Raw genomic sequence first — 23,793 nt, 5'->3', positions numbered from 1 at the left:
AGAGCTTTGTGATCTCTGACAAGTCCCTTAACCTCTCTGTGCTTCCGTCCTCTCAGCTATGAAGTAAGAATAATAGCAGAAGCTGTCCTAGAGGCATGTTGTGAGGATTGTAAATAAAGCACCTGGAACAAGGTCAGGCCCACAGGAAGCACTTGTCAGGGTAACTTAAAATCACCAGTTTTGGACATCAGCACCTTCTCCTCTTAAGCCCGATTCTAGCCGTTTCATGCATGTCACCTTGCGTGGACATGCCATCATTCGCATTGAAGACCTGCTTATTCTTATATCCTCTTGGGCATGTTGGCACAGCAGCCTGGAGACGAGGTCCGATTTCCACTGTCCTTACTGTGTGATGCGGTGCGGCCCTTCGGAATCCTCTGCCAGTGTCTGAAGCTCCAGGCAGACTTTGCGTCACCTCTTGTCACACCAGTGCGTTCTTTTCCTTGGCTGTCAGAATTTCGAGCACCAAGCGCCCACTTTGTTGCTTTACCCCTGGTTCCGGCCTTGTGAATTGCAGCCTTTCAGTCCTGCTCCAGGTGCAAGGGTGCTTCTTGCCTGTCAGCTTTGCCTCCACTTGGGTTTTGTGGCGAGGAGCTGCCCGGGTGTCATCTGCAAAGGAAAGCCACCTGGCCAGACTGAAACCAGATGGCAGAAGTCAGGAGACCCACCGGTCCTGGGGCACATCTGGGGTCGTGTCACGGTCTGCTGCCCCGGCCTCCCCAGCTGTAGATGATGGCTTTAAGTGTCATCCCCTCCAGGGCCCAGATAATTGCCAGCCGGGCCATGACTGGCCCAGAAGATATGACCCAGAACCTAGAGAGGTGACACATACATCAGATCTGATGGAATAAGAGGAGCAACGGGTGGCTAAGTGGCTGCGAGGGCGGAAACTTTCACTGTCCTGGTGAAGGGAGGTGGCAGGGCAGGTAAAGAGCAGAGTCACTGGAATCCACATGGCGCCTGGCTAGGTAGGTGAGGGTTTTGGAAGTGAGCAAGGCCAAACTGGCAGACACTGAAAACAGTCGTCCCCTGCCGCCGAAATGTGCTCGCTCGTGACAGCTTGTTGCAGACTAGGGAGTGGTTGGTTGGTCAGGCCCCGGGGCAGCTTCTAATGTGAATCATTTGCTGTTGAATTAAGAAACAAGAGCGTTTATCATAGGTAAGAGATGGCGAGACACTTTGCATCTTTCTTTGATCCAAATTGTCAAACCTGCCACCAGCTTTGGATCCGTGGTTGAGAGGAAAAGTTTGGGGGTTTTCCTCTGGGTTCTGCGAAATGAGCAGGTTGCTGAAGTAGGAAATAATGGCTTCATCTCAGTCTCTAAACGCTCTTCTGAGTTGGGGCAGTACGAGTAGGAAAATATTTATCACAAGCCCCCAGAGGGTGGGAGGGAGGAGGAGAGGAGGGAGCCCTTTCAAGTTGGTTCACCTCGAGGCGTCGGAGTTGCGCAGCTTTGCGAAGGCGAACTCTCTCCCAGGTGGGAGACGCCAGGGAAGGCAGGTCTGGGTGCTTGCTTTGCCTTGGAGCCATTCCTTTCCGGGCACATGCCCGCGGGCCGCCGCGGCCCCTCTTAGCTCGGATTGCTTGGAGGTTGTTTGCTTCCCATCAGACTGCTCCCTGCTCCTCAGCTCTGTCTCTGCCCTTTCTTCCTTCACCCAAGAGAGCTTATTAGAATGCAAGTGGGAATGTCATAATTAGAGAGCAAACTTGAAATCTGATCCAGCTCCACCGTGGAATAAACTTTATACTTGAACTGCACTTTTTTTGCAGATAGCTTAGGTGGCACCAGCTCATCTGTGTGGTGCAGCGTTTGGAGGAGCAGAAGGCTGGAGGTCTCCTGGGCCTGTGTTGAACTGGGCCGGCTAGTGGACTCCTCCGCCAGTTCTCAGGGGAGCCAGCTCTGGCTGACTGACCCTGAACCTGGGGTGGCGTCCCTGGGGCATGCCTAGCTGAAGTGGATTGCTGTGTCCACAAAACACTCTGAGAAGGCACGAAGAACTTGTGGTTCCAGCTTCCTTCTAGGTGGTGCTGGGTTCCTTCAAGGATTCGGTCTCATCCTGCCCCAAAATTGCCTGGGCCAGGTTTTAAATTCGTTAGTATTTTTCTTCTCACAATAAAATAGCCATAAGCACCACAGCATCCCGATTTCCTGAAGGTCGGTAGAGGTTTCATTTGCTCCCAGTGGAGATTGTTGTCACTGAGGGCTGGGCTAGGTCGTACATACCCCTCTGGGATGCTCACTCTCATCTCGTCTGTGGCCATGGTCAGTTTTTGATCAGTGGGGTTGTAATTTGAGGAAGCACATTCAGAATAAGAATTTTATGTCGCGAAAATAAAGAAAAGCCTAGTTTCTACACAGTACAAACCCTAGAGGGTAGAGTTAACAAAATCCAGTTGGCCCATGGATCATAGTTTTTTAGAGATTGAGAAATACTTTTATAAAAAATTTGGAAAGTTCAGAAAAATAGATAAAAGGAGAAAAAGAATCACTTAATCTCCCTACCCAGAGAAAAACACTGCCAACATTTGCATATATTGTTTCTTTCCAGGATTTGGATATTTTCTTAGTTGAGATGAAATTTTTATATCCAGCTTTGCTAATTTAGTATAAAATAGATTATTTCCCATGTTTCTAAGGATGCTCAACACAAACATTGTAGTTATTACAGGCTATTCGATCACTTCCCTGCTGTTGGGAAGGTTATTTCTATTTTTTGGCAACAAAATAGTGGGCATATTTTTGCGTGAATTTGAGTCATTTCTTAGGTTAGACTCCGGGAAGGGTATGAACGCTTTAAAAGCTTTGGGTATCTAATTGCCAGTTCCTTTCTGAGAGAATGGTACTCCCCTGCACCCTTTCAGGCATGCCAGTTGCTCCTCTCTTCTGTAGTCCCTTGTGCCTTTTATGTGATGTATAATCTTCCACTCATCTCTTCCAGCTTATTGTCATATTATTCATTTTCACGTTGACTCATTTCTTTTCACCTTTGAGGACTTTCAGGGGGTGACATCTTGTCAGGGGCAGCTTTTTTCTGTTGAATGTGAGCAGGGTTCTCAGTTTTCCTGCCCAACAGCATCCCGAACTTCGTAGGCATTTGGGCATTTGGGCCAGTGCTCGGCCTCCTCTGCCACTTGTCTTAGAGGGGAGCCTGGCAGCTCAGCCCGTGCCTTATGAATGGCATTTCAGGGCCATCCTGTGTACACTGGAACCCACCCCGCCACCACCACCAGCTCCCCCCCCCCCCCCCCGCACCATTATCTGCTGAGCCTCTCCGTGCAGGCTGTTTTGTCCAGTGATTCTGGGAGGCTGCCAGCTTCCACTGTTCCTGCCACATGGCCTTGCCATGTTCTTGAGAGAAGCAGGGCACAAAGCCGAGGGGGAGGCAGGGCCAGCCCAGGGGCCCAGCAGCCCAGCACTGCCAACACCTCCAGACCTGCCATGGTGCTGTTTTGGTGTTTTCCCAATAGCTTTATAGAGAGGTTACTTACGTATCATGGTTTGAAGTGTGTGATTCAATGATGTGATTTTTTAAGTAAATTTATAGAATTGTAGAGCCATTACCACAATCCAGTTTGACTGCGTTTTTATCATCCCAGAAAGCTCCCTCATTCCCATGTGTAATCTCTTCCGATCCCATCCATCTTTCCTTCTGGACATTTCATTTATATGGAATCACATGGATTATTATTTTTTTTTAAAGGAAATGATTTGATTATAAAAATAAAGCTTGTTGGAAAACATCTGGAAGAACAGAAGCCAAATTAGCATTAGTAGCTGCCTTGGGGGAGTAATTACCTCTAGGTGTCAGGGTTATAGGAGGACGTTTCATTTTCTGTAATGCTCGAATTTTTATAGCAAGCTGGTAGTATGTTTACAGTCAGAAGGAGAGGGTAAAGGGGAAAGGTGCGTGTTTCATTTGTGGATAATGCAAAAAAGTATAGCGGATGAAAAAAGAAGTCACTCAAAATTCCCCCTCTACTGGATAAAACCACTTTCACTTTTTTGTGTTTTTCAGTTTTCCCTGAGCATGTTTTTAAGATGGAGCTTTCACATTTAAAATTTTGCACCCTGCTTTTTCTTATTGGCATCACATAAGTCTTTTTCCCCACCTAACTTAAAATAACTTTGCCAACTTCCTGATAATGATTTTAAGTGGTTCATCTTAATGGTTGTACCATAATTTACTTAACACTGAGCATTAGGGTTGTTTTTACTTTTTGCTGCTCTAAACAGTGCTGAAATGAGTGTCTATAAAAGCTTTGTCTAAGACTCTGCAGAATTTGGGGCCAAGGGGTTTGTACCTGAAAATAAATAGGGTTTTTTTTTTCTTTTTTTTTTTCCCTCCCAATTTGGAACTGGTTTTGCAAAATTGCTTCCTGGAATTCTTCCCTGAATTTCATCTGCTCCTTGAAATGACATATTTTGACCCCAGGATTTCCAGGAGGTGGCTCCTTTACGGTTGAGGTAGGAGGTGGTAGGGAAATGAGCGAAAAGCCAAACCAAGGCTGTGAGGTGGCAGTGCCCTTAGGAGCCAGGATGTCATTTATCTCAACAAATTCTTGTAATCTAGAATGTGTTTAGACTTGTGTTTTTTGTAAATAATCTTTTTTGTGTCATTGTTCGTCCTTGGTTTCTAGCAAAGGTCTGTGTATTTATATGGGTGAGAAAATGTTTTAGCTGTTTTAAGACGGTCCGTCCAAAGAGTTGTGGTCAGATTCAAGCCAGAGTTGCCCAGGAGTGGGGAGGTGGCAGGATGGAAACAGGCTGAAGGGGCAGCCCCTGAGGGACCTGCAGACTTTAGGAGGGAGAGGTTGCAGAAGTTCTTCAAAATCCAAACAGAGGTTTTTTTGTTTGTTTTTTTTGTCTTTTCTAGGGCCGCTCCCTCAGCATGTGGAGGTTCCCAGGCTAGGGGTCTAATTGGAGCTGTAGCTGCCGGCCTACGCCACAGGCACGGCAATGCAGGATCCGAGCCACATCTGTGACCTACACCACAGGTCACTGTGACGCCAGATCCGTAACCCACTGAGCAAGGCCAGGGATCGAACCCGAAACCTCATGGTTCCTAGTCGGATTTGTTAACCACTGAGCCACGACAGGAACTCCGAAACAGAGGTTTTAAACCTGGGATGTTTGGGGGATGAGCGGGGTCAGTGATAATAGCTCATTTAAACTTTTGTATGTATGTGCATTTCTCAGGGCAGAGGGGCCAGAACTCTCATCACTTACCCTTTGGCCCCACAGAGGGTCAGAACCACCAACGGCCCTGGAGGGTTTTGTGTCTTCATAAGGAGGAAGGCCCCACAGTGCCGCCACAGCTCACCCTCAGTGTGGTCTTGGTCAGGTGATGGCGCTACACTTTCCTAATTGTGAAGTCTGGGCACATTGGAGGCACTCAGGCTGACATCCAAGTTATTATTTGAATTTTTGGCTCATGAAGTTTTTAAAGGCAGCCATGGACCAGGAATTGACCCAGGTCAGCTTATGTCTCTCACCACTGGGCCCTGAGTCCGGAGGTGTTAGTGTGGTCCTATTATACTGTATCTTGTTTATTTTACAGAATGGATTTTTGGAGTTCTCTTGCGGTGCAGTGGGTTGGGGATCTGGCATGTCCCTGCAATAGCTCATGTTGCTGCTGTGGCGTGGGTTTGATCCCTGGCCCAGGAACTTCCACATGCCATGGGTGTGGCCAAAAAAATAATATAAGCAATGGATTTTTAAAAGTCCTTCTCTAAGAATAAGACATGCTCACTGTGAAGAAGGGAAGGTTTTTTTGGGGGGAAAAGGTATGAAATCAGACCAGCACTAGGCATCTACTTGTTTATCCATCTGAACATTGATGGATGAATGCAAATAACGAAGCCTTCTTTGAGTGCGTTTGATGTGGAGTTAGTTCCCACAGCATGGAGGATTTTTATGGCAGCCAGACTAGAGCCAGAAGCAGCAGAACCTTCCTAAAAACAAACCAGAGTTAGCGATTCTTGGAGTGTCTGGTGGCATCTTTACAAGAAACCAGTGAAAACAACTTTCCAAGTTCAAGAGTTTTTTGGTGATTTGGGGGATGGGGACCCTATGTGTTTTCAGTCCTTTAAGCACCTGGGCTGATGTAAAGCTTCTTCGAGAATTTCCTTTTGCTCCTCCATTAGGAGGCCTCCCTGGAGTGCAAATGAGAGAAGGTTGCCTAATGTCTGGTATGCATTAGACTCCCACAGGCCTCGACGCCCTCAAGAGCTTGGCTTAGAGGGCATCTGGGGCTTCCTGCAGGGAAGTGGGGCCTGATTTGATTTTTTTTTTTTTTTTTTTTTTGTCCATCCTGTGGCACATGGAGCTCCCGGACCAAACTAAGCTGCAGCTGTGGCAACACCTGATCCTTAACCTGCTGTGCCAGACTGAGGATTGAACCCAAGTCCCAGCGATCCTAAGAGGTGGCCCATCCCATTGTGCCACAGCAGGAGCTCCTGACTTAAATTTTTTTAAAAAGTTCATCATGGAAAACTTCAAGCTTATAATATAATGAGTCCCATTTACCTGTCGCCATGGCCAGTCCTGTTTCATCTATACCCACCCACTCCACCCTTTCCTAGCTTAAATGAGTTTGAATCAGACCGTCCGATTTCATTTTAATGAGCAATGTGGGCCTCTCCACTCTGAGAACAGGATTCTCCTACACACTGTACCAGGGTCTCAACGACAAGAGTGGTCACTGGCTTTTGTTTTTTTGTGTTTTTTTTTTTGTGTGTGTGAAAATTATCAGTTTAAAGAGACACCCAGTGTGATGACTGCAGGGCCCCTGTGGGTACCTCGTGTGCTTGGTGCCCCTCGGGCTGCTGCTGTCTATACCTTCTGCTCTGCCCCTGCTCCCCTTCAAGCCACCCCTCACTTGGCATCACCATTGCCTCCACCTCTTTGGAGCCTGGGGAGGGTCTGATGTGGTCCTCTCTGTATCGGGGGACTTCTCAGTAGGTGATGCCATGCTGGGTGCCTGTTAAACCAGAGGGTTGGGTACGCCCATCATCACCCTCCAGTGGTGGCTCATTCAGTATATACATGTCGGTGCTCAAGGGATGACGTTCAGTGGATGTGCTGTACCCCAGTCCCACAGGGCCTTCTCTTTCCACATTGAGACCCATCTCTTCCCGAGCTGGCTGGGCAACAAGGCTGAGTCCCACAGAAAATGTGGGGCTCCTAAGTACACCTCCGACACCCACGGTGCTTCCACGGAGAGTCCTCAAGCAAATTAGTGCCTGGTGTGCTCAGGCCACCAGTGTGCCGTGTGTCCTCTCCTTCTGAAGGCAGGGAAGGCCTAGACCCCAGGCTCCAGCTTGGACACACAAGTTGCACTGCCAAGAAATGCATGGCAAACTAACTGGGGTTCACTCTTTCAGAGTTTTCAGTCCCGAGTAGTAGTATATTATGTGTATTTTCTTTTTGTTTGTTTGTTTGTTTGTCTTTTTGCCTTTTTTTGGGCCGCTCCCACGGCATGTGGAGGTTCCCAGGCTAGGGGTCCAATCAGAGCTGTAGCCGCCGGCCTAAGCCACAGCCACAGCAACGCGGGGTCTGAGCCGCGTCTGCAGCCTACACCACAGCTCATGGCAACGCCGGATCCTTAACCCACTGAGCAAGGCCAGGGATTGAACCTGCAACCTCATGGTTCCTAGTCAGATTCGTTAACCATTGAGCCATGACGGGAACTCCTATATGTATTTTCTAATTTCACTAACTGTCCTTTGAAAGCATGGTTTCGAAGGTGAATAGCGTGTCTTTAGGGTGAATGGAGTAAATTGGTGGCCCTTGGGTGCAGCAGTAGGTACCCAGACGCTAGTTCTGAGTCATCCGCTTAGGCCCCCTCAGCTTAGATGTCTGCAGACTCTCCTCCTTTCCTTGTTCCCCGAGGTACCGCCACATGTCGCAGCAATGTGGCAGCTCCTTGCTTTGGATCTGGTGGTTGCCATGCAGAGCAGCTGGCCTTAGGCTAGACCGAAATGTCCCCTTTCACTGCGGAAAGGTTGGACTGAGCTGCCAGGGTTGGATTTCGAGAGAAATGTTTTATCTACATAAGAGAGCAGATTGTTTTTACATCATCTCTCCCAATATCTATTTCTAACACATACTCATTATAAACGCATCTTGTATTAAGGTATTTTTTGAATGATTATACCCGAAAGTGCTTTCTAAGCAGTTTTTTGGGTGGGGCAGCAATACATGTGTGTTTTACTTCAGCCGATGGAAAGTGTGGTAGCATCCTTCTGCCTGGTTATGCCCTGGCCCTGCCCTGCTTTCTTATGCCTGGGCAAACGATGTCCCAGCAGCTGGAGAAACTGCTGGAGTTCTAGGTGTCAGGACCTTGATTCCCTCAGAAAATCCACAGAAACCTCAAAAGTACACTCCAGGGCAGAATCGAACAGGAATAAGATCAGCACGTCAGTGGACCTGACCCTGGGGACACCCAATGGCGAGTGGTCTCAGAATCGTGACATACGCAAGGTGCAGGCAGAGCCAGGCATGTGTAGCCAGAAGACTTCTTTCCCACAGGCCTCTCTTATCTAGGATGTGCCACCAGGATCCATACCTCCTTGGACTTGGGGGGAGCTCACAGCTTCGTCCATCCTGCAGGAATGCCTCCTGGCTGAGGAGGAAATCTGGTTTCCATCACTGATTGGAAACGGATTCCTCCCCCTGCCCCCTTGCTCTGGATGTGATCTTCCTATGAGAATCAGCTAAGCCATTTCCCCCTGTCAGAGGACATCCCAGCCCCGGCCAGCTGCCTGCTGTTGGTTATAAGGGAAACCAAAAGAAGGCATGGGCAGCCCTTGCCAGTGACCTTGATGGCTGCTCAAGGCCTGCCAGTCTCCGATGGGAAGTCGGGTACCTGTCTGTGTACTAGCGTGTTTTAACAACTCAGTGTGTTTTGAAAGCTGAAATCCTAACCTGGGCCCTCCCAGGGCCCTGGCTCCTGTCCCGAGGCTCACCAGAGAGGCCGCATAGGAAAGCAGGCGAGTAGGACACCTCGGGTCTGGATTCCAGTTCTCTGTATGAGCTTGGAGGAGTCCTGGGCCTCTCTGAGCATCGGATTCCGCAGAGGGCGTGGGAAGCCTCCGGGCTCATTTTCCGGAGTTACCTCGGTGTGCTGCGCAGCGCTGAGACCTTGGGAAAACCACCTATTTTCACTCAGCAGGCTCTGGGTTTCCTTCAGTTTCCTTCCTAATTGAATTTTCTGATTAAAACCTGCCTTCCCCAAGCTGTTGGGCAGCGGTACCCTTTCGAGGTGGTGGAAGAGCGGCTGGCTCTCTTGGGTTCCTTTCTTCCTCCACTTCACCGGGGTCTAATTGAAGTACACTCAGCAGTACATGGTTAAAGTGGCGCATTGGCCATTTCTGTTAGTTTTATGATAACATGTAACATCTGCCTCCCCCCACTCCCTTCCTCCTGCGTCTGATCCTGCACTCCCCAGCCTTCCAGCCTCTTGCTAAGCAGCGATCCAGCTGGCAGAGCAGGAACAAGTGTTTCTGTAAGCATTCCCACGATCCTTTAAGTGAGGAGCGTGACCTCGGAACCATGTGCCCGGTCCCCGCCCCGACGTAGGAGGAGGTGGGAGGTAAGAACAATACTCGGATGGATGGATTCCCTGTCTGGGGCACTGCCGAACGCGGAGCGTCTGTAGGCCATCCAGACACGAGCATTCTCCTGGGATTCAAGGGTTAGAGGGGAAAGTGAATTGATTTCTACCTTCTTGTTAGAAGCAAGAGCCTAGCAAAACAGTCAGCTCTGCTTTTCTAAGCTCTCCTGTGGTGCCTCCCATTCGTTTTGGTCACGGGACTTAGGAGTGAAGTTTTAAAAAATGGGCCAAGTAGAGCAGCGCTGTTTTCTTTGTGTCATGAAGCTCTCCCATGGCTTGCTTTGCCAAGGTCCCTGGTAAACGGTTTATCTCGCCTCCCTGGGCTGGTGGGAGCACATGGGGGAATGCGCTCCTAGCTTTGGAAGACGAGGAGGGCATCTTGCTGCGACGGTGCCTGGAGCAGGTCTCACTGCCCCTCGTGCTCTCTTGCTAATGGCTTTTCCAGTCGCAGAGACTCCTCTGTTTCATATCAAGTCTTGCCGTCTGTGCCGAGGGTGCGCGTGCTTCCCAGGCGGCTGCCTCGGCAGCCTGCAGTTACCGGTGTGACCAAGGGACAGGAGATGGTTGATGCTACTTTATTTCCTTTATTGGGAGTGAGCGAGCATCCTGCTCACAGACTTATTGAAGAAGGCGTGGCTCTGTGACTTTCCTCTGAAGGTGAGGAGGTCCAAGCTGGAGGTGGTTAGGGTGGTAACGTCCCGGCCCTTGAGTCGACTGTTCAGCACCTTGTCCTGAAATTTCTCCCGATCCTGCTCGCAGAAGAGACATGTCTTATGTTCATGTGATTCCCTGAATCACATGACTGCTTTTAACGAAGGTGTCTGGATGGGATACAGTTTAATCTTCCATGGGGCAGGAAAACGCGCTTCTGAGAAACGGAGCATCCGGATTCAGAGAATTGTCTCTGCGCCCTCCTTGGGTTGCGGCCCCTAGAGGTGTGTTGAAATAGGCGCTGCGCACCCGAGAACTTTGCTCCCAGTCGCTGCCGTGCTGTTTTCTAGAGGTTGGCAGAAGGCCAGAGAAGCCTTCATTTGGAAGTTTTAGCTTCTGTCCTCCTACTTTTTTTCTCTGCCTCTTCTCTGTCCACTTAGCTCGTAAACTTGAGGCTGCAGTGACTCCCTCCCAGGTGCGTGCCATGTGCTGTGTGAGGATACCCCCCACCTGATCCAGCAGATAACAGTGTGAAGGGTGTTACCCTTGTTTTCTAGATGCGGAGACAAGCCTCGGAAGAGCTGAGTGGCTTGTCCAGGCTCATGCAGCTGGGACCTGGTGGAGTCAGCACTTGAATGCAGACCACCTCTCTCAAACCCGTGCCGTGAGCCTCCCAGCCCTGCTCAGCTGGGCACGAGCGTTAAGTTCCACTTCTCTTGGAGCCTTGAAGGTGAGAAGGTGGCTGCTGTGGTCCTTAGGACAAGAAGGGACCCTGGTGGCAGCAGATGGCCTGGCTGCTGGACAGTATAGAGAGACCTGCCTTTGAGTCCCAGCCTCTCGGCCATTGCCTGGAACCTCACAGTGTCACAGTGTTTCCACCTCTGAGAATAGCAGTTACCTCCTGGTACTGTTCATAAGATTGGAGGAAGCAGTGGCACGTAGAGACTTAGAGCAATGTTGTGATAAGCATGAGCTATTGTTTTTATTAACCCATTTTAAGCCCTTAAGTCCGAGGCTACTGTGGAATAGCCACCCCGTGAAAGGCTTGTTAGCACTCGTGAAAGGCGTGTGTGTTAGCCCTTGTGAAAGGCATATGAGCAGTCACTGCAGTGTTGCCAGCAGAGCCCGCCCTGGACGGTTGGGGACCAGGTGGTCCTGCTCCTGCTGTGCAGGGCTTGAGCTTAGCCTCTGGTTTTCAGAAAGGTATCTTGGGACCAGAACTTGTTGCTTCTCTTTAATTATTTTGCTCATTGAACAATCTTGGGCTCCCTCCTTATCTATCAACTTTCTTGAGACGTAGGAGTCATCATTCAGAGGAGGATGGAAGGAAGGTTTTGAGCTTGTGAAAGTGTCTTCTTGGCAAGATGTTCTTCAGCTCTGAGGAAACTTGTCTGTGGATAGAGGAGAGGTGTTTTCACTCGTAAAGACACGTGTCATCTGGCCCAGAGGAGCCAAAAAGGGGCGGCCGTGACCTGTTTGATTTTCAGACTCTTGTTCCATGGCCACCTGCGTGCGTGCTTTCCAGTAATGTTAACGACAGAAGTGGAGGGGTGTGTGTGTGTGAGAGAGAGAGACAGAGTGTGTGTGTGTGTGTGTGTTTTGATTCCCTGTAGGAATATTAGGGTCTGGTGCCCTCTGAAACTAAACTCTGTGGAGGAGGATGGTGACAGGACTTGTTTTTTAGTTGAACACTTAATATGTTTCAGAAACTGTCCTAGTGCAGTTCCCTGGTGGCTCAGCAAATTAGGGATCCAGCATTGTCACTGCTGTGGCTCAGGTCGCTGCTGTGGCATGGGTTCCATCACAGGCCAGGGAACTTATGCATGCCTTGGGGATGGCCAAAAAAGAGAAAAACAAAAACAAACTCCAAACTATACTAGTTTCTTCACACCTACTTTGTGATACTGTCCTCCAGACAGTGCTGCGAGGTAGATATTATTAGTTTCATTCAACAGATGAGGGAATTGAGGCTCAGGAAGGTGATGGACTTTCCCAGGCCTCCACTGTTAGGAGGTGGCAGTAAAGGATTTAAATCCTTGTCTGGGAGTTCCTGTTGTGGCTCAGCAGGTTAAGACCCTGACTAGTATCCATGAGACTGTGGGTTCGATCCCTGGTCTCACTCTGTGGGTTAAAGATCCAGCTCAGTGGGTTAAGGATCCAGCGTTGCCATGAGCTGTGGTGTAGGTCACAGATGTGGCTTGGATCCTACATTGCTGTGGCTGTGGAGTAGGCTGGCAACTGCAGCTCTGATTCGACCCTTTTCTGCCTGACTTTCAAGATCCCTTTTGCCACCTACAGTGTGGGGAGGGTGTCTTCTTAGGTCTTAGGTATCACAGCTAGAAGGACCTCATTTTGAGGTAGCTCCCTGCCTGGTGCATCCTGGAAGTGGGGACTTTGTAACAGGCCTTGGTTAGACTTGCAGATTTATCCCAGGTTGATAAAATTTTGCACTGTGCTGCACAGTCACCAAAGGCTATGAAAGCTTGGGCATGCCAGCGGGCCCGGCGCTGTGGCAGGACCCGCATGTTCTGTGCTGCGCTGTGCCCGTGGTTGATAGTGTGGAGTAGCTGTAGGAAGGAGCTGCCCCTGAGTTGGATGGGGCAGGTGGAGATGGGGGCGGGCATTGCATGTTGACTCCCGCTGGCATTGGACATAGGAGCTCAGGAACCCAGGAGAGAAACTGCTTTGGTCCATGTGTGAGCACTACTTTTCTCTTCTTCAAACCTCCCTTCGGACATAAGTCAAAAGGCAGCACAGCCCTCTGCTAGATGAAATGCTTAGATTGATGAAGGCTTTATCTCCCCCCCCAATCCTTTAAATCTTGCTTCTTTCCCGTCATGACGGGTCCATTGTGCTGTTTGCATTTGGGGCCCAGGGCCTCCCCCACACCTTTGGAAACCATGTCCAGTGTGTTACTGGCGGAAACCCATGGCCAAGTGTTAGAGATTTCATCCAGGCCATCTTATAAATCAGTTCGGGGGAAGGTTTATGTGAATTGGCTGCTTCTGCTATGAAAAGGGGAGTATGCTTTTCTCAGCCTTCGTCAATGAACATGTGGATGTTTTTTCCCAAAATATTTTTATCTCTTCTTTGGAATACAGGGACATTCTGCTTTAATTATCTTTGACTTTGGTGAAAGGCTTCTTGAGTTTCTTACGCCATCGAGGTAGAAAAGGACAGCATGTATGACATCCATTGAAGACGTTTCAGAATTGCCGCTACTTAAGTGTCAGACTACCAGTTGACAAAGTGGAGGGATTAGTCGCTTGTTACATGAAACCAGCCAGGATCCTGCAGAGGCAGCAGCTGTGGACATCTGTGAAACATTAATGATTAGACAACAGGTAACGGAGCCTTGCAGATCATCTGGAGGGGTCCAGGAAGCCATCAAGCAGGGAAACTGTCTGAAAAGGCTTTAGCGTATTTTGAGAAGTCCTCCGGTCAGTGAGAGTGTTGGGGAGAATGGAGTCTGTAATGCAGAGTGGCAGGAGATTTCAGAATTTCTTAGATGATAGAACTGTCCCTAATTTAAAAAAAGAAAAGGAAAAAAGGTCAGACCAATCACTGAGTTCTCTGGTGGCCTAGCAGATGGGGAATCTGGTGTTTTCACTGCTGTGGTGCCGACTTGCTCCCTGGCCTGGGACTTTGAGTAGACTGCGGGTGTAGCCAAAAAGAAAACGGCAAAAGACCCCCTGTCTCGCTCTCTGATTTTCTGAGCTCGCAAGTTGTCCTCCAAGTCATTTGAAATTAATTTTATTTTAGCTGGGGTGGTTGAACGTTCCCTGGAGAATGTTTGGTCACGGGAGGCCAAACATGTACGTCGCTCTGTGTCCTTCTCAGTCACTCGGTGCCTTGGCTGCAAAACTGGGGTAACGATGCCCATCTCATGGAGCTGCTGTGATGCCTCCCCCAAACCCACACAGGCAGTGCCTGGTCCAGTCAGCCTATAAAGTAAGCTAGAAAAAGAAAATGTTATTAAGAAAAGCACAAGGCAAAGAAAATATACTCAAGAGTACAGATAGGTATCATTGAAAAGGATCTGTGTATAAGCGGACCCGCACGGTTCAAACCTGTGTCGTTAAAGGGTCAGCTGCATAAAGTATTCTTAATGAGGCCATTGTTAATTCGAATAATGTAGAGTTTTGTTTAAAAATTTTTTTAAAGTAAATCCTGGGGTTCCCGTTGTGGCGCAGTGGTTAACAAATCCGATTGGGAACCGTGAGGTTGCGGGTTCCGTCTCTGGCCTTGCTCAGTGGGTTAAGGATCCAGCATTGCCGTGAGGCGTGGTGTAGGCTGCAGACTGGCTTGGATCCCGCGTTGCTGTGACTCTGGCTTAGGCCGGTGGCTGCAGCTCCAGTTAGACCCCTAGCCTAGGAACCTCCATATGCTGCTGGAGCGGCCCTAGAAAAGGCAAAAAGACAAACAAACAAAAAAAGTAAATCCAGTCCCATTCTTGAATTTTAACTTATGGCTAAACTGTAAGCAGGGAAAGCACTAAACTCGGTAATAAAGAGATTTCTTTTCTGGTCCTGGCTCGTTTGCTGTTTGGTTATATGGTAGTTCTTAATTAGTTATAGATACGTCTGGACCTCAGTTTCCCTCATTTAAAAAAAAAAGTTGCTGATTAGGTGGTTTCTAAGATCATCTTTAGCTTGACAGTTCTGTGATTCTCTGTCTTAAAATCTGGAGCGGTAGAGGGAGGCACACCCAAAGTAAAATGCTCCAGTTCCCCCGCTGGCCTATTAGCAGAGCTGAGAACAGTACAGAGGGCCATCCGATGCTGAGCAGTGGGTTTGTCAGCTGTCATCTGACCCAGGGTGTTGCCCAAGTCATCGCCTCTGCTTTGTATGGCAGAGTCATGCAAAGCGGGTGGCTGTTGCCTTTAGTTTGGGCGCTGATGGGAACTGCAAGCTGAGGACTTGGCGTGGCTGGATAGTGGTGGCGGATGCAGGGGGAGAGGGCATCTGTCTGCTTCTGGGGCAGGTGGAAGACCCCAAATACACCTGTGCTCCCTCGCCTTGCTGTGGGTGCCGGCTCTGCTTATTAGCAGGGAAGCATGTGCTCCTGGGGGACCCCGATTCTAACTCCTCATTGAGAGTCTTCGCCGTCCTGCCAAACTTACCAGCTAAACATTGACCCCTACAGAGGTGCCATGCTCTGTTCTGCGCTCTGAGATTTGGGGAACGTATTCATTGACTCGCTTAGCGAAAGCGTTTCCTTGCCCACCCCAGCAGAGATAGAGCTCCACCTCCTAGCGTGACTCATGGTGGATCCTTCGCGCCCTGCAGGGATGTGTGTGTAAGGGAAAAATCGGCTGGTGGCTGTCGTAGTGTTTGACACGGAGCCTGTGTGTAGGTTGCTAAGTTTTGTTCCAGAGTAAATATGTCAGGGAGAGGGGAACTTGGAAATTCTCATTGCTGGATGGGGAGTCGAGGTAATTTGGGGGTCTCTGCTACGGCCGTCCCATTTGTATGCTTCTCATGGCCTCTATGGGCTTGGGGACACCAGTAAATGGGGGAAAGTGAAATAGTGGAACTGCTTCTTGGGGCCACCCTGGCCTAGAGAAATGGGTCTGAGGACTTAGGAAAGAAAGCTGAGCAAGGAGAGAGCAGTACAGAACAGAAAAACAAAAGGAAGGTCTTTGAGGGGTAAAACTCTTCAGGGACTTTGGTCAGCTCTTATTAGTGTTTTCTGCCCAGAGGGTGTGCTCCCTTTTCCCATTCTGGTTTTGCACTGCAGTAAACCGGGCAGGGGGCATTGTGTGGGCTGAGAGTTGTGGAAGCCTGCCCTCTTTTGTTGGTGCTTAATGACTTGGAAACTGAAATAACACTCCGCCTACCTTTCTAGAGACTCCTGGCAGCCTAAATGGAAAAATTGCGTCAAGTGAGCAAAAAATAGGGAGGAAAGGGCCCTTGAGCACCCAAAAGCTATTATGTAAAAGTCCTAGCAGATAAGCGCCGTGCTTTGCACTCTGGGAGACTTGCTGATGTTTATGGGACTGACTGCGGGGACGCCCTCATGGGTTAGATGCTGTGCCAGACACGGCACCTCATTCCAGTGGCCCTGCAAGGTGGAGATTGCTATTGGGCCCCGATTTTAAAGTTTTAAAAACTGAAGCTCCAAGGGATTAAGTGATGACTTGATTAGTTCCACCCTGCAGGTTAAGTGGAAGAATAGGAATTTTTATTATTAGAACTGTCTTGTGCCTTTAGAGCCTTGGACTTCCTTGAGAAAAGGATGAAAGCTGTGGACCTTGAAAACACATGTGCACCCACCTGCATGCACATACCTACCTTCGTTCACTGCCAAGGTGCTTGCAAACTCTGGGGCTGCCTCTGGATCCAATTTATCAACCTGCGAATCTCCAATTTATTCCTTCTCCCAAAGTTGGGGTCCCCCCCCCCTTTTTTTTTTTTTGCTTTTTAGGACTGCACCCATGGCATATGGAGGCTCCCAGACTAGGGGTAGAATCAGAGCTATAGCTGCCGGCCTACACCGCACAGCAACGCAGGATCTGAGCCAGGTCTGCGACCTACACCACAGCTCATGGCAACGCTGGATCCTTAACTCACTGAGTGAGGCCAGGGATCGAACCTCATGGTTCCTAGTCAGACTTGTTTCTGCTGCGCCACAATGAGAACTCCTCCATTTTTTTTTTTTTAAGACAGGTTTCTGATTTCCTAATCCATAGCAGATTAGATGGGGAAGTGTAGCTGATGGCCTGACAAAAGAGGTAGACAAATTTAAAAAGCGACAACGGAGCCATGTTCCAGGAATGGGCACTTCTAACAGCGTCCCTTGGCCAGTGAGAAGTGGTTTGACTGTGTTTTCCTCTGTGTAAAAACAGGGACCTCGTAAAACATTTTAGAGGACGTCATAGCTTTTAGGATTAATAGAAAGTTGGTACATGTATACTTTGGTACCTACAGGGGGCTGGTTGCAGGCGCCTCTGCAGAGACCAGAATCTGAAGATGCTCAAGTCCCATATATAAAATGTTGTAGAGCAGTGATTATAGCCGACCTTCCATAGCCAAGGGTTTTGTATCCCTGGGGACAGAGGGCCATCTGTGCTGTGGTTATCTGGAAAGGCCACCAGGAGCAGCGCCCGGCGTCGCTGTGGTGATAGGTTAGTTCTCCGTGTGCAGTAGGAGGCTGTGGTCCTTCTTTCCTGTGTCTTTTTCTGGCTGGCTTCTTCCTTAGGTCACTGGCCTACACCACAGCTACAGCAACTCGGGATCTGAGCTGCATCTGCGACCTACACCACAGCTCACGGCAATGCTGGATCCTTAACCCACTGAGCAAGGCCAGGGATTGAACCCGCAACCTCATGGTTCCTAGTCAGAAACCACTGAGCCACGTTAACCACTGAGCCACGACGGGAACTCCTCTCTGATCCTCATTATCTGTCTGTAAAATGAGGGGGCAGGACTTAGATGAGCTTAAAAAGTCCATCCAGATCTACATTTCTGTGATCCTGGCAGAATTTTTTTTTTTTTTTTTTAAAGCAGAGACTTATAAAGTGATTAATGTTTTCATGGTGATCAAAATAACATTGACCCCAGACACTGACCTATTCACCTTGAAATGGTTAATTTTATGTTAAAGATGACCTTGACCCAGCTATGCTGATATACAGTGGACCCCGAAAGTTGAAGGTGGCTTGATCTGCCAAATAGGGGCTTTCACTAGGCTTTAGTTAACATGGTCCAGGGTTTGGGATTTTTCCCATGGGAAGGAAAGTCATCCAGAGGGAATGCTTGTGTTTGTTTGGTGAGCCAGCACTCACCATCCCCTGCTGTCAGCACTGTGTCCCTCCCAGAAGATTCAACCAGAGGGCAGTCCGTGGAAGAAACGCTTTCTTTTTATTAATCCAAACTCTGCAGTTTTCCAGAGCGACCTGCAGCTGAGTGGTTGCCTGGATGGGCCTGTGAATCTTTCCCAAATAGCCCTGGGCACAAATTGTTCCTGAGCCACATGGCAGAAAACAGATTCAACTTTTAAACAACGTTGCTTTCTGGGTCACAGATTATAAGAGACAAACCATGGTTAAATTAGACTCCAAAAATTTGTGATAAATCTGCCTGGGCCCCAGTCAAGTTTACCTTTGTGTTGTCTGTGAAATATTTGCTCTGCCTCTTGGAAATGTAAACGACCGAAGGTCTTGATGAATTTTGAGAACAAACTGTGACGGCCTTGAAGCTTTGGTTGGTTGTTTATGTATAGACAGATGCTATTAAGTACAGACCTGCCTCAACGAGTCGCTAGAGCAGGCCAGGCGGGCCTTCTGCTCGGAAAGCTGAGCAGTTTGTGTTCCTGCTTGTCCTTGAAATGACAAACACTGTTTTCAAAGGGCACACACAACCATGCACACACCAGTGAGGCCATGTATGGCAGCATCTTCTAGAAGGTGGTCCCAGCTGAAGCACTTAGTCCTCTCCAACTTCTCCTTCCTCGTAGGTGCCCTCCTGTCTGTCCTGACAGTTAAAGTCTGGTCTCCAGTCCTCTCCAGCTGGAAGCCAGAGTCCCTCTGCTGACACTCCTGCCCCCAGTCCCGTCTCTGGTCAGACTGTCTCCCCACGGGCATCTGAGGCCTCCGCTCTGTCAGTTGCTGTTGCCGTCTAACAAAGTCACTGCAAAACCTAGTGACTTAAAATGACAGTAATCATGCCGTTAGCTGCAGCGTTTTGGGCTGGATATCCAGGAGAGCCTTGGCTGGGTGCTCTGGCCTGGGATCTTGGGCCATGGCAGTGATAGAGCTGAGGCTGCAGCGGGGAGGGCCTGGGGCACCTGGGGGTGGCTGGGTATCTCACTCCAGAGTCTCGGGGCCTCTGCACGCGCTTTCCGAGTGGGCTCGGGGGTTCTCCCTCACAGCGTGGCTGCCTTAGGACAGGTGCGCTGTTTTGTACCCGCTGGGGGCTGCTGGCAGTGTCCACCAAGCAGAGTAGAAGATGAGTGATCTTCTGTGGCCTGGCCTCAGAAGTGACAGGTCATTTCTGCTGTTTTCTGTTGCCAAAAGCAGTCACAACACTCTTCCCATCCCAATCGGAGGGGGACATGGCCTCCACCTCTCAGCAGAAAGAGTGACAGGGTCACATTGTAAGAGGGGCAAGTAAGAGGGGTGGGAGAGCTTGTAAAAGCCGGTTTGGGAAACTGTTACAGTCGGCTCACTCTCTGAGACACAACAGTATTCCTCTAAGTCCTCTGTGGAGAAAGCTTTGGGGGCTCCTGATCCCCTCCGGAGAAGCGGATTTAAACATTTCAAAGGCCAGACAACATGACACAGAAGCTCTACCTGTACAGTAGACAAGAGCAGAACTGCTGGGAGCAGCGAGGTCCAGCCCCCGGGGCCTGAGCTCTGTGGAGCCCCGGGGCCTGCAGGGAAAACCGTGGCCCTCTGAGCAGTTCGGGTGTAACCCGGCTTGCTGGGGGTCCCCCTCTCGCCCAGAGCCACACCCGAAGTTGCCCTTTGTCCTCAGCACACCTCTTCCCCGCCTCTCTACCGGCTCACTGCACCTGCTGCCGACGTGTGGGCCAGTGATGACCGGCTCTTAACCCTCTTCTTCTTCTTCTTCTTTTTTTTTTTTGTCTTTTCTTTTAGGGCTGCACCCACGGCATATGGAGGTTCCCAGGCTAGGAGTCTAATCGGAACTGTAGCCGCCGGTCTACACCAGAGCCATAGCAACACCAGATCCAAACCGTGTCTGTGACCTACACCACAGCTCATGGCAACGCCAGATCCTTAACCCACTGAGTAAGGCCAGGGATCGAACCTGTAACCTCATGGTTCCTAATCAGATTCGTTTCTGCTGCGCCATGACGGGAACTCCTTAACCCTCTTCTGAGAAGGCTTTTGCCGTTTCCTGCACCATCATTCATGTACCTTTACTCTAACGTTTTTGTTTGGGGGATAGGTGTGTTTATCGTATTAATCTTTTGAGTCTCTCACACGTTGGGACGTGTCCTGTTCGCACCCCCACCCAGGGAATAGCTGCTGTTTGCTGCTGATTTCCAAAGTCAGTCTTTGCCCTTTTAGTTCATTCCGTGGGCCATGTTTTACTTTCTGCAAACGATTGACAGCACTGCCTGGTGTCTAAAAAGTCCTTAGTGGATATTTTTCAGCTGAAGTGTTTCATTGGACTTCTTACTCTGAAAAATTGTTCTGGTCTGTATTAACAGTTGTTTGACTTGTTGTAAGGTGATTTTAATCAGTTTCTGTTTCTTTGAGTCTTGAGAAAAATGAGCAGAAAGTGAAATACTCCCTAAATCAGTTTGTATTCTAAAAAAAAAAAAAAACCACAACCAAAAATCTAAACTGGCCCTGCGGAGCCTCACCAGCTTAAAGCAGAGAGGCCGTCCCCTCTGTATCCTAACAGCTAACAAAGACTCGTCTTGCATCGTTTTCTGTATAGATTTCGACTACACCGTCAGTTCCTAGAGACAGGGACTTTATTGTGTTCACCCTTCAGTGTCAAAAACAGTGCTTCACCTAGGACATGCCCAAATAATTTTTTTTTTCCTTTTTCTTTTTTAGGGCCGTACCCACAGCATATGGAGATTCCCAGGCTAGGGGTTGAATTGGAGCTACAGCTCCCAGCCTACACCACAGCTCACGGCAGTGCCGGATCCTGAACCTACTGGGCGAGGCCAGAAATCAGACCTGTGTCCTTATGGACACTAGTCAGGTTTGTTTCTGCTGAGCCATGATGGGAACTCCAGCGGTGGCTTTGGAATTGAAGCCTAGTTGTAGGCCTTCGGGGGGCTACTGAAAGACAGGGTGCAGTGCACAGTCCACGTGGAAGGAGCCTCGGGGGCCAGCTAGCCCAGATCCCAGGCCGTGAGGTTAGGCGCGCAGACCAAGTCACACAAACGTTCAGTGATGGGGCCCACTTTGGACTTTGAGCTCCTGAATCCCAGTTCCTTGCTTGCTCTTGTTTGTTTTTTGTTTTTTTTAAATGACCTTGAAAGAATATTTAGTGAAGTGAAACAGTGACAGTGAAAGAGAAGAGAGAACTCAGAAATGAAGCCCTGCACACATGGTCAGTTAACTTATGGCAGAGGAGCCAAGAGCATGCAGTGGGGAAGGGAGAGTCTCTTCAGCAGATGCTGTTGGGAAAACTGGACAGCCACGTGCAAGAGAGTGAACCTGGACCCCAGTCTTACCTTACATGAGGCACACAAAATCAGTACGCAAAACTCAAATCTGTTGAGATTCCCCGAGAACTACAGGGAGCATGTTAACACATATGTAAGTTTAAGCATCATGATGGAGTTCCCGTCGTGACGCAGTGGAAACGAATCCAACTAGGAACCGTGAAGTTTCGGGTTTGATCCGTGGCCTTGCTCAGTGGGTTAAGGATCCAGAGTTGCTGTGAGCTGTGGTGTGGGTCACAGATGCAGCTTGGGTCTGGTGTGGCTGTGGCTGTGGCCAGCAGCTGCAGCTCCAATTAGACCCCCTAGCCTGGGAACCTCCATGTGCCGCGGGTACAGCCCTAAAAAGACAAAAGACAAAAAAAAAAAAAAAAAAAGGCATCATGATGTTATGAATATCCTGGAATCTACTGTTCTCTGCAAGACCTAGATAAACAGCAACCTTCCTCTTCCCCTAGTGGTTTCTTCCTGTGTAACTACACTTCTCTGCCATGAGTTTCATATTTATCGTTCCCTTGTCTTGGCTAATAAGAAAGAAAGCCTTGCTGTGTTAGTTTAAAATACAGAATGCATGCACATCTGTGTGTGTGTCTACTTAAGAGTTTGCTGTTGCTGGGCTTGGAGGTTATAACAGTGGCAGCATCCTGAGCAGTCCCCTGGGACTCGCTTCCCCACCCCCATCTTCATTCTCTTTCTGGGACCCCTCACGTTGCGTGTAGCTGTAGATCATCCATAGCCTTCGTTCTCTTGTGCTATTTCCTGTTTGGGCCCCTCAGGATTTGGGATGACTCCCAGGCAAAGGACTCCAGCTAACTCTAATTTTAACTTTTTACAAGCTGTCATTAAGCTTTCCCATGTTGCTTGGCTTATGGGAAGCTTTTAGTCACTTCTTAAGTTAATGATAGACATCCTTAGCCTTAGAAATTTCTAGTGAATATTTCCTATTAAGATTATTGGGATTAATGCAAAATATGAGACCATTTTGCAGTAGTGTTTTAGTTCTTTCAACTCGATACAGTCAGAGGACTATCCAGAAGGAAGCCTTCTTGCTACTGGCATCCTTGGGGGGTGAGGCCGTGGTCAGTGCATTGGGGTTGGGGCGTGTGAACAGGGTCCTTGGATGGGTTAAACAGTGTCTTTCCATGTTGACCTTCTCTGGTCAAGTTATGACTTTGCTTTTTCTAGACAATAGACTACTCAATTTCTAGTTAATCCCGGTGTTCTAGATGAAAGATTCAGTGTTGCTAGGCTTATATCTAAGCATTTTTTTTTAGTTCTCAGGAATATTGTTAATATCCAGTTCAGACTATTTTCAAAGACGAGACGTTCTTAGGGTTACGGGTCGTCTGTGAGTTAGACCTGTGCGTAAAATGTTTCTGTGTGTGTGCAGGTTTCTGGGGCCTCAGCTTTGACCAGAGTCTGGGAGTCTGTTGTTCCCCCTGCAAACAGTTCTTTTAACCAGGGTTTCTCAAACTCAGTTCTCCTGACACTTTGGGCCAGGGTGGGTGTTGGGGTCTGTCCTGTGTATAGGAGGATGTTTAGAAGCATCCCTGCCCCTATGACCCATTAGATGCTGGTAATTCCCCTACCACCCAGTGATGACAACCCACATGTCTCCTGGGGGAGGTGGGGAGGGCAAAATCCATCCCAGTTGAGAAGCACTATTCACACCTTTTTTTAAAAAAAGATGATTTTTAAAAGTAGTTTTAGGTTCACAGCAAAACTGAGCAAAAAGTACAGAGATTTCCCATATACTCCCTGCCCCCACACAAGCACAGCCTCCCCCACTTTCAGCATCCCCCACAGAGTTACAGTTGATGAACCTCCATTGACACAGCACTGTCACTCAATCCGTAGGTTCCATTAGATAGAGTTCACTCATGGTGGTGTGCAGTCTATGGGTTTAGACAGATTTTAAATGATGCATAGCCAGCACTGCAGTATTTTACAGAGTAGCCTCATGGCCCTAAAAATCCTCTGTGCTCTGTGCCTGTTCTCATCCCTCTTTCCCTTCTCAACCCCTGGCAACTGCAGATTTTTTTTTTTTTTTTTAACTGTCTCAATTGTTTTGTCTTTTCCAGAATGTCGTACTGCTAGATTCATACAGTGTGTAGCTTTTTCAGATTGGCTGCTTTCACTCAGTGATGGACATGTCAGCTTCCCCCACATCTTTTCATTGCATCATCTGGACACAGCACCATTTCTTTATCCACTCACCTACTGAAGGACACCTTGACTGCCTGCAGGTTTTGGCAGTTATGAATAAAACTGCCATCAACATGTGTGGGCAGGTTTTGTGTGGACATTAGTTTTCAACTCCTTTGGGTAAATACCAAGGAGTGTGATTGCTGGATTATGTGGTAAGAAGAGTATGTTTAG

At 48.8% G+C, this 23,793-nt stretch overlaps 1 protein-coding gene across 5 annotated transcripts in view; it reads left to right on the top strand.

Moving 5' to 3' along the window:
• Positions 1-23,793, top strand: part of CAPZB (capping actin protein of muscle Z-line subunit beta) — a 131,216-nt gene that overhangs the window by 32,268 nt on the left and 75,155 nt on the right. Inside the window, exon 1 of one of the 5 annotated variants that reach the window (XM_047792201.1) lies at positions 13,581-13,610. The exons of the other annotated variants lie outside the window; for them this stretch is intronic. Within the exon in view, the coding sequence (XP_047648157.1) occupies positions 13,596-13,610 (15 nt within the window). The 5' untranslated portion in view covers positions 13,581-13,595. Of the gene's footprint in view, positions 1-13,580; positions 13,611-23,793 lie in introns of those variants that run through there. 5 annotated transcript variants of the gene reach the window in all.

Source organism: Phacochoerus africanus, chromosome 8, assembly GCF_016906955.1.
Source record: "Phacochoerus africanus isolate WHEZ1 chromosome 8, ROS_Pafr_v1, whole genome shotgun sequence".
Lineage (NCBI taxonomy): Eukaryota > Metazoa > Chordata > Mammalia > Artiodactyla > Suidae > Phacochoerus > Phacochoerus africanus.
This window is presented reverse-complemented; position numbering and strand designations above follow the sequence as displayed.